This window comes from Neophocaena asiaeorientalis, unplaced genomic scaffold (assembly GCF_003031525.2).
Source record: "Neophocaena asiaeorientalis asiaeorientalis breed wild unplaced genomic scaffold, Neophocaena_asiaeorientalis_V1.1 scaffold182, whole genome shotgun sequence".
Classification (NCBI taxonomy): domain Eukaryota; kingdom Metazoa; phylum Chordata; class Mammalia; order Artiodactyla; family Phocoenidae; genus Neophocaena; species Neophocaena asiaeorientalis.
In genome coordinates this window covers 516265-532912 of record NW_020174648.1, presented here as the reverse complement: position 1 = coordinate 532912, position 16648 = coordinate 516265, and the positions used below count along the sequence as shown (strand labels likewise).

Below are 16648 nucleotides of genomic sequence, written 5' to 3'. Positions count from 1 at the left end.
GTGAAAACATTTAAGATCCATTGTTGCAATTTTCAAGTATATAATACAGTATTATTAGCTATAATCACCATGCTGTACATTAGATGCTCAGAACTTGTTAATCTTATAACTGGAAGTTTGTACCCTTTTACCAGTATCTTCCCATTTCCCCCACCCCCCCAGCCCTGGGTAACCATCATTCTACTCTTTGTTTCTTTGAGTTCGGCATTTTTCAATTCCACATTTCAGTGATATCATATAGTATTTGTCTTTCTCTGACTTCACTTAGCATAATGCCCTCAAGGTTTATGCAAGTTATTGCAAATGGCTGGATTTCCTTCTTTCTCACGGCTGAATAATATTCCATCGTGCATTTGTGTGTGTGTGTATCTCACATCTTCTTTACCCGTTCATCTGTTGACAGACACTTAGGTTGTTTCCATGTCTTGGCTATTGTGAATAATGCTGCAGAAAACATGGAGGTGCAGATATGTCTCCTCTAAGCAGCTTTTGATAATTTTTAATATATCTTCCTTCTTGAAATGCCCCTTTAATTCCTGTGGCACTCTATACATCTGGTGTTTTCCTTATTGTCTTCTCTGTTGCTTTGTATTCCAAAAGATTCTGTCCTTGGTCCACTTACTTTCTGAAAAATTTCATTTACTGAGGGCATAGGCAGTTTCAAATCACCTTATACACATAATTTCCAACTCGTAACCACTAGCTCTGACCTATTTTCCAAATTGTAGATCTCTGTTTTCATCTGTCTGCTGACCATCTCAGTTGTCCTGTGGATACCTGAAGTGGTTTGTTAACCCAAACTCCTGTCTTTTCTTTGCCCAAGTTTTTTCTTTGGTGTTTTGCAGCTCGGTTAATAGTATCACTAAGCCTCTTTCTCTTTACCTATGCTCAAAATCTTAGAGATCTTTAATTCCCTTAGTTCATGTTTAGTTGTTTGTCTAATCTTCCTATTTTGCTTCTTGGTATCCCCCCTCTTTCCCATATATCACCTTCTTTTTTTAAATTGCTACTATGTTAGTTAGGCCTTCAATATGCTTTGATCATTTTTTAAAGTATTTAACATATTATATTAAAATGTATCTATTTATATGACTGTCTTTTCCTTGCTTGATCCACCATTATTTCTTTAGAGCCTGGCATAGTGCACAGAGTAGACATCCAGTAATGTTCATTTAATGACTAAAACTTAGTAACTTCTTTAATGATGTTATTAAGTAATCTAGAAATGTTTATGATGAGCCTTTCTTATACAAGTACAAGCAAGGTGGCTAAAACCCTGACTTTACAGTCAAATGGTGAACAAGTGACACAGATAAATAATTAAAACATAAGGTGGAAATATTAAGTGCTATAAATGGTTTCAAATAGAGTACTACAGGATTTCAGAGGAATGAGTAAAAGACTTCCAGCTGGAGGAATCAGGACAAAACATAAAAGAGATTAAATTTGATCTGGACCTTGAAGGATGGTTAAGATTTGGAAATTAGATTGAAAAGATGGAAGTAGGGATAGGTGATTCCAGGTAGAGGTAATAGTTGTAAACAAAAGGCAAAGATGGAAGAAATATTGAAGTCTCTAAAGTGAGTAATAGGTAATTCATTTTGACTTGAGGGTCAGGTTGTGAAAATGAAATTGGCTTTTTTCAGTTCGGAAGATAAGCCTAGAAACATAGGTTGGATCATTCTGGGTGCCTTATAGGCCAGCAGAGGACTATGGGCTTTATTTTGTGGCCATTGGGAAATCCTTGTAAGTTTTTAAGAGGAGAGTCAGACTGGTGCTTTGGAAAGATTGATATGGCAGTTGTTTGTGAGATGTGTTAGAGAGATGAAAACCTAAAGGTTGGTAAATCAGTGAAGAGTCCGTTGAAATAGTTCAGGTGAATGGATAGGAGAGAATGAATGTAAAAGAGGTTGTGGTGGTGGCATTGACGAATCAGATCACTAAACTTAGGAGTGGAAAGGAGGAGAATATAAGAATGTTAATTCAGCTAGGACAGGGATTTTTATTTTCCTTGTGATGTATCCCAGGTGCCTAGAACAGGCTTGGCACATAGCAGATGCACAAATATTTGTTGAATGAGTGAGACAATAGCTGAGATTGTGAATATGTGTGACGTGGATACTGGCAGTGACATTAACAGAAATAAAGACATGAGAAGAGTAGGCTTTGGGAAGAAAATGAATTTTGGACATTTTGAGTATGTGTTAGCAGACGTGTGGCTGAGGATACGGATTTGGGAGATATCCACATAGAAATAGTAAAAGCCACGTCAGTGGATATCAGAGTATGTTAGTGAGGAAATTTATAAATGTGAATATAACGGGACGTATTCCAAATTAGTTCTTCCTATTATAAATTATATACATTTTATACATTTAACAAATTAAATAATAATTTAATGTTGTAACAACTTCTGTATTTTGAATTGCCTTTGCTGATGGGGTACATTTAAATTCCATGAAAATTTTGAGTCATGCATAATGCTTCTAATATACTACAGCCTTTGGATTGTTAAGTATGTACAAGAATACATTAATTTAAAATTTTAACATACTAGATTTTAAAAATTTGTATACGAGTTTCTCTTTACAGATCATTTCTATCATCAAAAACAGAGCTAGGTTAGTTTATTTGGGGATAGAAATGAAGATTAATTAGATGGTCATTCTTTGTACAGGATATATGAGAATGCTCAGTGCCCTCTTTTGAGGTTTACAATTTGATTTACAGAACTGTTCTTAGCACTTTAGTATCAGGAAAACATGACTGATTTCTAGATGACGAGACAAAGAAACCAGGTCAGATATAACTCACTTGCACATTATTCACATTATTTCTGGGGTATGTAGATCAGGCATAGTGTACATATTTTTAAGTATATATCAAAATTATAATAGTACCATTTGGAAAAACCTCTCTCAACCACTGCGCCACCAGGGAAGCCCCATAGTGTACATATTTTTAAGTATATATCAAAATTATAATAGTACCATTTGGAAAAACCTTCAGAATAAAAAAAAGTCTGATGTAAATTTTATCAAATTATTAAACACTGTTAACAGGGATTATGATTCCTTTAAAGGTTTATAATAAATATTCCTTGTCCTTCCTCTTCAAATGCCTGTGTTTATATTATTGTTCATTAATCCAATAATTAGATTGCCATATGCTGACTTTGAATGAATATTGAAGCAGACAGATGAGAACAACATAGATTAGATATTTTGTTGATGGAGATGGTAATATTTATAGTATGTTATATGTGCGGCTAATAGTGAGTTGATAGGAAGTAGGAATCTTTCTAGCTTCTGATCCTTGTTCTGTGAAATGGTCTGTAAAACCCATGTGTTTGGAAAGAAGATTAGAGATGATCTACTGTGGGTTACTAAAAATTAACATAAGAAATTTTTACTGGCGGTATTATTGAACATACATGTTAAGTTTGAACTATACCCTATTTTATACACTAGATATGTTGTAGAAAGTTTAAGTAATAAAATTAGGAATCTTTGTTATTTAATGCGTTCGCAGATTGGAACTGCCTCTATTTTCTTGGGAATCTATAGGTTTCTTATAAGAATTAAAAACTGTGTGTGCTCATGTCAGCTATCATCAGAAAATATAATAGCATATTCTAAATCATCTAGTTGACCATCTTTTAAGCTGGTAATGCCAGGAGATTGCAGTGCCTCTATTTATGTTTGTTTGGTCATGTTGGCTCCAGGTAGTATTGTACTACTTTGTGAAGAGTTAGTTAAGAACTGAGGCATATCTAATGCATAAATGATGTATTCATGTCTAGTAGACCGCCAAATGATGCTACAGCCCACTACATGACGTAAGTTTTGTGGTAGTTCACATTCTATTAGCTAACATTCTTTGAGCATCTTCTATGTTCTAGGCACTGTTCAAAGTACTCTTCATGTATAATAATGAAGCATAATTAATATAAGGATTTGTGTTTTAAATTCATACAGTAGACCTGTGAGGTATGTGTAATTACTATTCCTGTTTTACAGATGAAGGTACTGAAGTATAGAGAAGTTAATTTTCCTAAGGTTACACAGCTAATAAGTGGTAGAGTCGGTTTTCATACACGTTGTCTGACTCCATAGCTTCTAGCCGCTGACTATACTGCCTTACAGTAGATCCCATCTGACGCAGTTATCTGGGCATTCCAAACTCAGAACAGGTAAATTGGCATTGTATTCGTGTTATCAATTGAGATTTTGTTTCAGCAAACATCTTGTTTTCTGTCATGTTAATGTTGTTGATTGAGTAATACTGGTTTTATGGTTGTATTTGGATTTGTAAGATTTTACTGTCATATGCATTGTTATAAACACTAAGAGTTTTGTCCTAGTTAAATAAAGAGTTTTGTCCTAGTTTCAATAACATCATAACAAAAATAACTTAATTTTTGTAACTCAGACATTACAGTAGAGATGCTGATGTAAGAATTGCTTTGAATCTTTTTTTGTTTGTTTGTTTTGCTTTTTTTTGCTTTTTTTGGCCGTGCCATGTGGCTTGTGGGATCTTAGTTCCCTGACCAGGGATTGAACCCTGGGCCCTTGGCAGTGATCAAAGAAATCTTTTGTAATGCACATGAATACATATTGATTTTATTTATTATACAAATTCAGAGTTTCATGTAGAGTATTGGATTTTCTTGAAGTAAAACAGCATGAATTGAGGAAACTTTGAATTTGTTGTTTTGTGCATTTGGAGGTACTGCTCCCAACCCAAGTGACTCATATTACAGACGAACAATCCATAGGTATTAATATAGACAATACTTTGTAGGATTTTCCCCCACTGGTTCCCAGTTGGGGGCTATTCTCTAGTCACAGACAGGGAATGGTATCCTATAGAGTTCTTATAGAGCTCTCTAGAGTCTGTTACTATCAAAAACATAGAGGGTCTCTTATTCAGAGGAAAACTGAAGTAGTAAGAAGCAAAAAAAGAGTTGTCCCTGATTTTACCGAGAGTTATCTTGACTTAAATGAAATTATGATTTATTTTTATAACCAAAATGAAGACTGTCGGGTTTCCCTGGTGGCGCAGTGGTTGGGAGTGCGCCTGCCGATGCAGGGGATGGGGGTTCGTGCCCCGGTCTGGGAGGATCCCACATGCTGCGGAGCGGCTGGGCCCGTGAGCCATGGCCACTGGGCCTGCGCATCAGGAGCCTGTGCTTCGCGGCGGGAGAGGCCACAGCGGTGAGAGGCCCTCGTAAAGCAAAAAAAAAACTATCATAATTTTTCTCTTTATAAAATTTAAATCATCTTTTTAAAACCTTAATTTGGTAAGCTTTCCTTTTGCAAATTTAATTCATTTTCATTGTGTACCAGAGATTCTACTTAGTGTGCTTTTTTCAGTGTGCTGAGAAACCCTTTTGAATTCAAGAACTATTTATTGAGCTCCTACTGCATACAAGCTACTCTGCTAGTCATTGGTGGTTTATTTGGTTACTGATAACTTCATTTGATTTTGGTAAACATGCCTATCATACTTCAGAAGTTGAAAAACTTCATTTAGATGTTTGAGTCTCTGGTATTACCTGCTTCCATGATAGCTTTATTTCCTTAAGTATTCTCTGGCTGGATTTTTTTGTTCCTTTCTTCTTATATTTTTCTATTTCTAGGGATTTACTCTGCTCTAAGCAATCTATTCATTTACCCTCTTAAAATATTCTGTGGAAGAACCATAACATAACTACTACTCGGCACTTGTTTTTTTTTTAATTTATGTATGTATGTATTGGCTGCGTTCCGTCTTCATTGCTGCCCACGGGCTTTCTCTAGTTCCGGAGAGCGGGGGCTACTCTTCATTGCGGTGCGCGGGCTTCTCAGAGCGCAAGCGCAGTAGTTGTGGCACATGGGCTCAGTTGCTCCGTGGCATGTGGGATCTTTCTGGACCAGGGATTGAACCTGTCTCCCCTGCATTGGCAGGCAGATTCTTAACCACTGCGCCACCAGGGAAGCCCCCTACTCTGCACTTGTATAGGACTTTAATATAAAATTCCAGTCTGTGAACTGAAATAAAGACTTCCTGATGTTTGATAAGATCTGAGCTAACTTCTATTTTTAAACTGGACGTTAGTGGTTCCTGAGACATCTGAAATAGTAAAGAAAGTAGTGAGCATATATACATTTTTTCTTAAAAGAAGTTCTAGATCTTTGTTTTATTCACTTAAGGCTTTTGTATATTATCAGACTGGTTAGGGTTAGTCATGGAACTGACAGGTTGGTCATTAATTTAAAGTAAATGGTAATTTCATTGGGGAAGAATATAATTTACTAGACTTGAATACAGAGTGGGTTACCTTGGAGGTTTATTTCTTCTTTTTTGGTTTTATATGCTTGAATGACTCTAGGCCGGTGGTTCTGGGGAGGGGTGATTTTTGTCCTCTAGGGGCATTTGGTAGTGTCTGGAGACATTTTTGGTTGGTTGCTGCTGGTATCTAGTGAATCTCTAGATACCAGGGGTAGTGCCAAAAATCCTAAAATGCACAGAACAGCCCCCCACAACAAAGAATTATCTGACCCCAAATGTCAGTTGTACTGGAGGCCAATTTGGGAATCACCAGTGGTTGGTTAGATGGTATTTGAAGCTATGGGATAGGTAAAGTCACCTAAGCTTATGACCAGCTCTTCTGCTCTGGAGTTTATCCACTTAATTGATTCTACCATTTTGGTAGGTATGAAGAAGTACTTTTCATTCCTGTCCCAAAACCACTTATTAAGAGACCAAACTGCAACCATCTAAATTACCTAAATATGATTGTTAGTTAACTTACTGGTTTGGAAAAAACAATAAAACCTCTACTATCTTTATAGTCCTGAACTCTTTTAACAGAGGACTTTCCAGACCTCCACTGAAAAGTATTTGCATCCAAGGTGAAAAGAATTCTGGAGATTGTCTACACAACAGTGTAACTTTACTTAACACTATGAACTGTGCACTTAAAACTCGTTAAGGGCTTCCCTGGTGGTAAAAAAAAAAAAAAAAAAAAAAAAAAAAAAAAAAAACTGGTTAAGATAGTGAATTTTATGTTCAGGTATATGATACCACAATTAAAAAAAATTTGTATCCCGCATTTTATATCTTCTTATGCAGTGTTCCATTGTATTCCTCTAGGACTGTTCTCAGTTTCTATCACTATTTTTTTTTTTTTAGTCAAGAGATTTTATGATCTCTCAGGTGATTTTTCATTCTTTTCCAAATGCCCCTTAATTTTTAAAGTATACACATGAGCCCTCATCTTAAAGATGGGACAATACTGGGTTGATAAGAAAGTATAGTATTTGGGTTTTAGCTTATTAAAGTATTTCACTAAATTCTCAATTTAGGGAACCGTATGTAGTCATTGTCTGGATATTGAAAAAGAAGTAATTGTTTAGCTCAAAATGCTTTTACTGTAAAGATTACTCATGATTCCATGTATGTCTTTTCTTTCTTTCTAATAGGCTTTTAAGGATATGCTGTACTCAGCTCAGGACCAGGCACCTTCTGTGGAAGGTAAGATGCATTAATCTCTACATTTAGCCACATAAAACTTTTTAAGAAAAGGTATTTTAAACTGAACAGTATAAAACTAATATAACCTGCCCTACTATATAAATCTTTTTTGTTTTTTATAATATATATTATGATTACTTTGTGTTTCAATGAAACTTTTTTTTTTGTTTAGCTCACATTTACTTTATGATGGATCTCTTATAATGTCCTCAAATCACCTTAGCATTGTGAATCATAGATATTGGTTTAGAGTTAAAGCTCTTATCTGTGTCATGCTCCCTCCCCCAAACAATGTATTTTTATATTTGTCTCTATTGTCTATTCATCCATCCATCCATCATTCAGTAAATCCTTAGTTCATAATTAGTCTGGGCAACACAGCTTTTTCTTTCATTTATGTCATGTCTTTAGACTGGGACTAGTAAAACAACAAACCATATTTACTCTGTGTGTGTGTGTGTGTGTTTATAAGCATGTATATGTATGCCTGTGCACAGTTTGGCAGTCATAAAATGACTGACCTAAGGATAGTGGTTATCTTTCCAGTTATTTTATTGATCCTCTGTTACCTCAGCTTCTACTCACCAGCTTATTCTTTATGGGTTTAACCTTTGATAGGTTTGGAGAGTTGTAAGTTAAAGTTGTAGTTCTTGTGTCAGTAAATAATTAGCTAATTCAACAACTATTTCTTGAGGGAGTGTTCCTTCTGAGGCTGGATAGTCTTTTAAAATTATGCATCACATATTTTCAGGAGAGATGAATATGAAGTTGTTTATTAAAATGACAGACCTGTAATTAAAAATCTCATTGTCTTTAATGACACAGAAGTGTATATCTTTCAGCTCTAACTGTTCTGAATTCAAAATATGCTTCCTTCAGCATCTCAAAATCTTTACTAGGGTATTGGCACCTGGGTATTACTTTTATAATATGTTACTAAATTTTGGATTATATTTAATATATTATATTTAACATAGTTAATATAATTCTCTAATATTTAACTGAAGACAAATGTTTAGTTCTTTATTAGGTTATTATCTCTTATTTTATGTTTCTTAAAGAGTACCTCCTCAAAATATTTTAAGAATGTAAGAAAAATGAAATTACATGGAAGTTAAGCTGGTTTCCTCACCCTGTGTTACTTGCTTTAATATTGGTTCTTTTAATTTTATTCTCAAAGTTGGACTACTTATCCTTAATTTTTTTAAAGTTTTACCATCTGGTTTGTAACAAAGATATTCTGAGATATGTTGAAAGTTATGATCTTTATTCATCCCTCCATGCTGGATCATGTTGCTAGTAATTCTCATATACTTTTAGCTGTTATGGGAGAAAAACTGAATTCTGTCAAAGTATGCTAAAATGACAAATATTTATAGTTAATAACTTTTTCTTTATCTCATTGTCCAGAGACATTACCTTCTTTGGACCCTGTTATAAAGGGAGTACTCTCGGCTGATCATGCAGATATATGTGCTGCTTTCATAAGGGAAATATTCTGTACTTGTTCATTCTTTCCATTCTCAGATAAACAAACTAAACCCATGTAGTTTTTGTCTTCTTAAAATGAATTTTTCTCTTTAGAGTCACTGGGGAATTGAAGGTATTGGAAGGTAGATTAAGGAAACATTCTATGTAGTACTGAGGTTAGAAAAAGTTATTTAAAGGTACTATAATTTTGTATCTCATTTGCATTGTGATACTATATTAATTTACTCTTTTATATGGTGTTAAATTTAAATGATAATCATTTCTGTCATTCATTTATTCTTGCTATTGGGTTTGTATTTCTAGATTTTTATTTAGCAGTTATCTATAAAATAATGCAATGTCAGCAGATTTATCACAAAGTCCAAGATAGGACTTTCAACTTTTAACAATTTTTAAAAAAAATATAAATTTATTTATTTATTTATTTTTGGCTGCATTAGGTGTTCGTTGCTGCACACGGGCTTTCTCTAGTTGCGGGGAGCAGGGGCCACTCCTCGTTGCGGTGCGCGGGCCTCTCATTGCGGTGGCCTCTCCTGCCATGGAGCACAGGCTCTAGGTGCATGGGCTTCAGTAGTTGTGGCACGCGGGCTCAGTAGTTGTGGCTCATAGGCCCAGCTGCTCCGCAGCATGTGGGATCTTACCAGACCAGGGCTCGAACCCGTGTCCCCTGCATTGGCAGGCAGACTCACAACCACTGCACCACCAGGGAAGTCCCAACTTTTAACATTTTTAAAGGAAAAAAAATGTTTGATTGGCCTTGATTAGTTTTTTGAATATTGTCTTTCTCTCTTTTCTTCATTCTCCTCTTTTTCTATACCTTAAGTTTTAATAGACTTAAGACTTTTGGTGCCAGTAAGCAAGTTTTTTGTTTTAATCTTAAAACTGGAGTATACCATAAATTGGTGATTTTCAAATCTGCTACACAATTAACTCAGTTTTCTTGTGTTTTGTTTGTATGTTTGTTTTACAAATACTGATACTTGGTACCCTTCTCAGGCCAATTAAAATAGGATATGGGGAGTGGAGCCCAGGCATTGATAGTTTTATAGTCTTTCTAGGTGATTCTAATAAAATAGCCAAAGTTGAGAACACTTGCCATAAATAATCTTTTTTTAAAAAAATAAATTTTATTTATTTATGGCTGCATTGGGTCTTTTGTTGCTGCACGCGGGCTTTCTCTAGTTGCAGCGAGCAGGGGCCACTCTTCGTTGCGGTTCACGGGCTTCTCATTGCGGTGGCTTCTCTTGTTGCAGAGCACGGCTCTAGGTGCACGGGCTTCAGTCATTGTGGCACAGGGGCTCAGTAGTTGTGGCTTGCGGGCTCTAGAGTGCAGGCTCAGTAGTTGTTGCACACGGGCTTAGTTGCTCCGTGGCATGTGGGATCTTCCCGGACCAGGGCTTGGACCTGTGTCCTCTGTGTTGGCAGGCGGATTCTTAACCACTGCGCTACTAGGGAAGTCCTCAGACATAAATAATCTTAAAGAATTTTAGGCCAGTATTGTTAATGCTAAATTTTTTCAGGCAATAACTAGCCAGTAGGTTTATAGGCTTCTTAAGTTCATCTATAGTCTGATTATTCTATTAGCATTTATAGGATGTTTATTTTTTAAATGTTTATTGCATTGAATTGAATATAAGTAATAGCTGTACTGATTATTTACATATATTAAATCGTTATAACTTAACATTGTTATTAGAATTAAAAAACATTTTTGTTGAATTATTACTTAAGATTAGTTATAGTAAAATAAGTAGCTTCATATTTTCACAGTACTTTTGTTTAAGATCGAGTGGATTTCTGATTATAGTGAAAGAAAGGTAACTTGAAATGGATTCTAAAAGAGTGAAGTGGTTTATTTGATAAAAGTAAATTAGATAAAAGGCACAGTATATGAAAGTTTTTGTTGACTAGAAGTTGACTACTATTTTTTACACTAGTGGATTATTTTCTTCTAATTTCAGGATAGTGCCTTTATTCTTCATAGATAAAGTGGTGCTTTTTTTCCCATTTAAAAGTAAACCAGGGCTTCCCTGGTGGCACAGTGGTTGAGTCCGCCTGCCGATGCAGGGGACACGGGTTCGTGCCCTGGTCCGGGAAGATCCCACATGCCGCAGAGCAGCTGTGCCTGTGAGCCATGGCTGCTGAGCCTGCGCGTCCGGAGCCTGTGCTCTGCAACGGGAGAGGCCACAACAGTGAGAGGCCCATGTACCGCAAAAAAAAAAAAAAAAAGTAAACCAACCAAACAAAATAATTTCAGTGTATTAAGATATCAAGGAGCATTTACTTAAAGTTGCTTTTATTATTCAAATAAATAAACATTCAGATTCTTGGTTATTTTGCTTGGTTATTTTGCTTCATTCGTCCTTTGAGAGTGAATTTCATGATCATTCATACATTGATTCATGAAAAATAAAGGGTCTCTACTTTTATTTAAAATAAATGTCTTATGGTTATAACTAGGAAATGCTCATATTCTGAAGTGATATATTTAAAGTGCTAACAGGCATTCCTTATCAATTTATATCTAATCTCCTTTGATATATATCATTACCTACGCTTCTGTGTAATCTTTGTTATTTTCGGTAGGCATTTACATTTAGAAATATGACTAAGAAGGTGAATTAAAATTCTATGTTAAAACTAACACAATGCATTGATTTTTAAATAATGGCATAGATAATTAAGAATTTTACTATTTATTTTATCTTTTTCTGCAGAAAGAATTGTAGGGCATATGTGACAGTAGAATAAGGGTATTAAAGTGACTGAAATAGTAGATATATATTTTTTTATGTGGAGGAGCAGGCACACTTAGGACCCTTAGAGTCAGTGTTTAATGAAATAATGTTTTGAGGAATTTTTGGAAATACATGCTAAAAACCTTTCAACTATATTGTGTTTTTATAGTTCCTACTGTCAATGTGGTATTTGGTATTTGGGTATTTGGGGCAGATTAAATTAAGCTGCCAACTGAAAGTCCCAGCATCAGTGAATCAGTCACATCTTGATAATCAAAATTGTTTTGATGCAAGACAATTTATTATAGATATGACAACAGAACTCCTAATTGTGGTACCCATTTGACGTAGTCAAATTCTGTCAAATTTACTTAGGTAAATATTAACACCTGTTTTTGGGGAAACTTCCTCCTTCCTCAGGATATTTTTGATACATATGATTTTCATATATATGTATAATATATAAACTTATACACTTCATATAATTTATACACTAAATTTATTTTAGTTTGTACTCTGAATTATTTTCAAGTAAAGCTTAAAACTTTATTTTGCCATCTTCTTTTTAAAATGTAGTATCTTTTGTTTAGAAGCATTAATGTTTTCCACTCTTGTGATACAAAAATATGAGAATCTGACAGTCAGCCTAGGTCACAGAATTAAGAAATCGACACCTCTAATTGAAAGAGACGTTAAAAGATCATTTTGCTTCACCCTCATCTTAGGTTTGTACAATCAGAGACCATGTTAAGGTTGCATGGATCAGTAAGAACAATCAGGATTACTAATGCTATATATGACAACAAAAGGAGAGAGAATTCAAGAGATTAATACTGAAACATAAAAATACTTTTTTTATATTGACTTTATATTTTTATCCAAACGATATCTTTGAGTAACATTTTTAATTGGACATTTCCTTGAGTCTCTGTATTTTTAAAAGATTTATAAAGCATTACCTACTTTGAATAATACTGAACTACTTGACTTGTTGGGCAAAAGCTAATTGTGTCTTTCAAGAAATCTCTTTCTACTAATTTTTTTATTGCTCCACATAATTCCTAGAATTTTTGGGAAAGGTTTATAGAATTAGATAAAATAATTAGATAACAGTAGTTATAGAGGTTAGAATAAGGGGAAAATAAAGATAAAATAGTGATATAAAGCTCCAGTAAATTTAATATATAGAATAGATACCATAAAGATCCTGGAAGAAAAAGCACATCAGGTAAAAATTAAGGAAATCTGAGTAAATTATGGACTTTAGTTAATAATAATGTATCATTATTGGCTCATTAATTGTGACAAATGTACCATACTCATGTAAGATGTTAATGACAGGGGAAACCGGGGGGTTGGGGGGGAGTATATGGGAATCCTTTGTACTACTTTCGTAACTTTTCTGTAAATATAAAACTATTCTAAAATAAAAAGTTTATTAAAAAAATAGATGCCATAAGATTTATACAGTTGCCAGAAACTAATTGTAGATTCAGCCCTGACTTTGCTGGAGTTCAGAGGATAGAGGAGAGCATGATTAATTTCAGAATTCACATAAAGTAAATTTATACCAGTTACTCAGAAAAAGATCAGCTCTTACTGAACATGAGATCTGAGAGAAATTCTTCCTTTGCACCTTCGTGAAGAGTATTTTGTTTGGTGTGGTGGATAGTATCCCCAACAACTATTTTACAAAAAGCATGACAGTAAGTTTCATGAGGCTGCTTCTTACAGTCCAAGGGTATAATGTAAAAATTTATTACTCTGACCTACAAGGCCCTAAATAATGTGGTCCTATGTCTGTGACCTCACCTTCTGCCATTTTTCCCCTTGTTTACTAGGCTCCAGTCACATTGCCTTTTGTTCTGTACCTAAATCAGCCCAAGCTTGCTCTTACAATAGGGCCTAAGCTCTTGCCTTTTGTTTCGTTAGATCGTTCCATAGCTGTCCTTCAAGAGGCCTTTTGAATACCCAATCTTATGAAGCCACGCAGTCACTTTGTATTACATCACCCTATTTTATTTATTTATTTTTGCATACAGTTTTTTTATATCTTGTGTTTTTTCATTGATTTATTAATTTTGAGATAAGTCCCTTGAGACCAGAGATTTTGTCTTTTTTTTTGACCATTTTATACTTAGTATCTAAAATAGGCACATACCTTACATATTTACTGAGCACATCAATGAGTAGGAATAGAAATGAATCCTTTCTCTCAATCTTCCTTAAAGCCAAAGTACCATTTATTTTAAAATTCACCTAGTTTGCTTCTTTGTTTTTATTTATTTATTTTTAATTTTTAACTTCTCTTGATTTTTAGATGCAGAATTTTACCTTCTGGTTAGATGGCTAAGCATACTGTTTGTTGTTGTCTTATAATGCTGACTGTAATTTCATAAGATATAGTCTGAGGTGACACACATAGCATTTCTTTAAAACTGAGTGAGAAGCAGATGATATGAGATCTTAGTTTATAAAGATTTTTTGGCATTGTGTTGTCTTGATGCCAAGCATAGAGTTTCCTTTGATTGCTGAGAAATCATATTTTATAAGCTACTGGGTGACTGTATATTTTTTGTAAGACACTAAAGCACTTCTTTTTGTTTTGGTATGTTTCCTTTCAAAGGTACATGAAATAGGCATAGATCTGAAAAATACCTATATGAATTGTTGGAGAATTTTTTCCATATATGTCTACTTAGTGGAATATATGTTTTATATTATTTGAATTAAAATGGAAAGACCTAGAGGTGCTTTGGTTGTTTTCCTTTCACATTTTGCCTCTTTTGTTATTTTATAAAGTATTCCTTTTGATGGGGAGTATATAGCTAATGTTAGCCTAATATAGCTCTCTGATTCAGTTAGCTTAATACAGCTATCTGACTTTCTAAAATGGAATGAATAGATATAGTTAAGGATATAAGTCACTGACCACTGCTGCATTAGTCTCTGGTTTTCGGCCAGTTCTTTTTAGTCCCCCATCCCCTTCCCCAATCTTATGAACAGGTTTGTTGGATCATTTTTGCTTAGGTCTCCTCTGCATATTCAACTTGGTTAGCAGATGTTTTACAGTCTCCCTAAGCTCCTTAGAATTCAGCTCTTAGTGGCACTGAAGATGAAAGTATGCTTGTAAATTATTCATTCTGATTATACGCTTGAACGGACAGAGTCCACTTCAGGCATCTTCTTCCACCTCACCTCTCTCCATAGGTCTTTGTTGTCTTAACAGATGTGAGCTTCAAGAGGATGGAAGACCGAATTGCATTTCTAAAATACATGAAGTAGTTTTTGCATGTATAGGATTACTGTTAAATCTATGCATTCATAATACATTACTTTTCTTATGTTGTTTTTAATCTTGTGTCTCCCCTCCCCCCAGTTTCCCTTTTTGCTATCCTGTATCACTGTCTCTTTAAAAAAATTTTTTCTGACCTAGAAATAAAACCTTTTGATATTTGTAATAGGGAGAACTATATGTAATTTGTTACATTTTCAGCTGGGCAGTGGCAGGAGAGTGTCTTTTCTAAGTTCCACTTTTCTATTAGTGTTGTTTTGTTTAGTCACTTACTGTCAATTTTCAGAAGTCCTTCTGCTAGTAGTAGGTTTATATTGCATGAGAAGACTATAGATGAGTAGAGAGTTTAACCTCCAGAATGAAATGCTGGATTCATTTGTAGCCACTGCAACCTTGTTTTTAAATAAAGAAATACAGATGGCTAAGAAGTGGAAGTTGAGACAGGAGCCAAGCCAAAAAAATAATTGTCATCTCTTTAAGAATGATATATTTTCTATTCCCCATTAACTTCTTTTAGAAAGGATCAAAAGCCCTGACTGATATTCAGAGACATATAATGGAGTTTTTTCTTCTGAAGGATGTGCTTATTTCATGTTTACTTTGGAAAAGGATTGCATATTCATTTGTACTGTGGAAATGACAACTTCTAGGTAAAAAATATTATCACCTTCAAAAATATACTTGTGTATTCTTTAAAGATGTCACTAACCTCAAACTAGTTCATGAATAGGAAAGATGTGCTTCTGGATAATAGCATTACTATTCGAGTTGACACAGTATCTACTTCTCTTTCACAGAGAATTAAACATAATTTAATGCTCATTGTTAGGACATAAGATGACAATATAAATAGGTAGTAAATTATGTGATTAAAAATATGTATCAACTTTGAGTAGCATATAGGTAGGAAGCTAGAAGAAATGAAGAAGTGCTTTGAACAGGCTTTTAATCCTTTCTTTGCAACACTGCAGAGTATTTAAAATATTTTCAGTGTTTAAAATTTTCCTTTGCGTATAAAAGTCAATAACACATAAGGGCACTGTGTCATTTGTCACATAGTGGTATTTCTTTTTTTATTGGTAAGTTTGAGGGAAGGTCATAAAGTAGAGAAGGAATAAATATAAAACGTTAAGTCATGAAGCAGAAATGTTCTGGGAATTATTGGTGTATACTCTACATTGTATATAAAGGGTACTATAACACAGGAGTATTGAATATGATGATTTCAGATAGAATTTTCTAAACTAGTGTTAGAAAACTGGAACAACTGTTAAGACTTAAAGTTGGCAGAATTTAAAGTTAAGGGAAGTTTTTCTTTATGCTCTTATTTCTTTAGGTAGGACCACCTTAGGTGTTTAGTAAAAGAACACCAATGAGAAAGGTAGAAAGAAGCATAAAAAGCTATGATCAGGGTCTTCCCAGGTGGTGCAGTGGTTGAGAGTCCGCCTGCCGACACAGGGGACACGGGTTCGTGCCCTGGTCCGGGAAGATCCCACATGCCGCCGAGCGGCTGGTGCCGTGAGCCATGGCCGCTGAGCCTGCGCGTCTGGAGCCTGTGCTCTGCAACGGGAGAGGCCACAACAGTGAGAGGCCCGCGTACTGCAAA

The 16648-nt window shown here is 34.8% G+C and overlaps 1 protein-coding gene across 1 annotated transcript in view; it reads left to right on the top strand.

Moving 5' to 3' along the window:
• The window catches only part of XPR1 (xenotropic and polytropic retrovirus receptor 1), a 191037-nt gene that overhangs the window by 19738 nt on the left and 154651 nt on the right, over positions 1-16648 (top strand). Inside the window, exon 2 of the mRNA XM_024758812.1 lies at positions 7467-7518. Coding sequence (XP_024614580.1) covers positions 7467-7518 — 52 coding nt within the window. The remainder of the gene's footprint in view (positions 1-7466; positions 7519-16648) is intronic.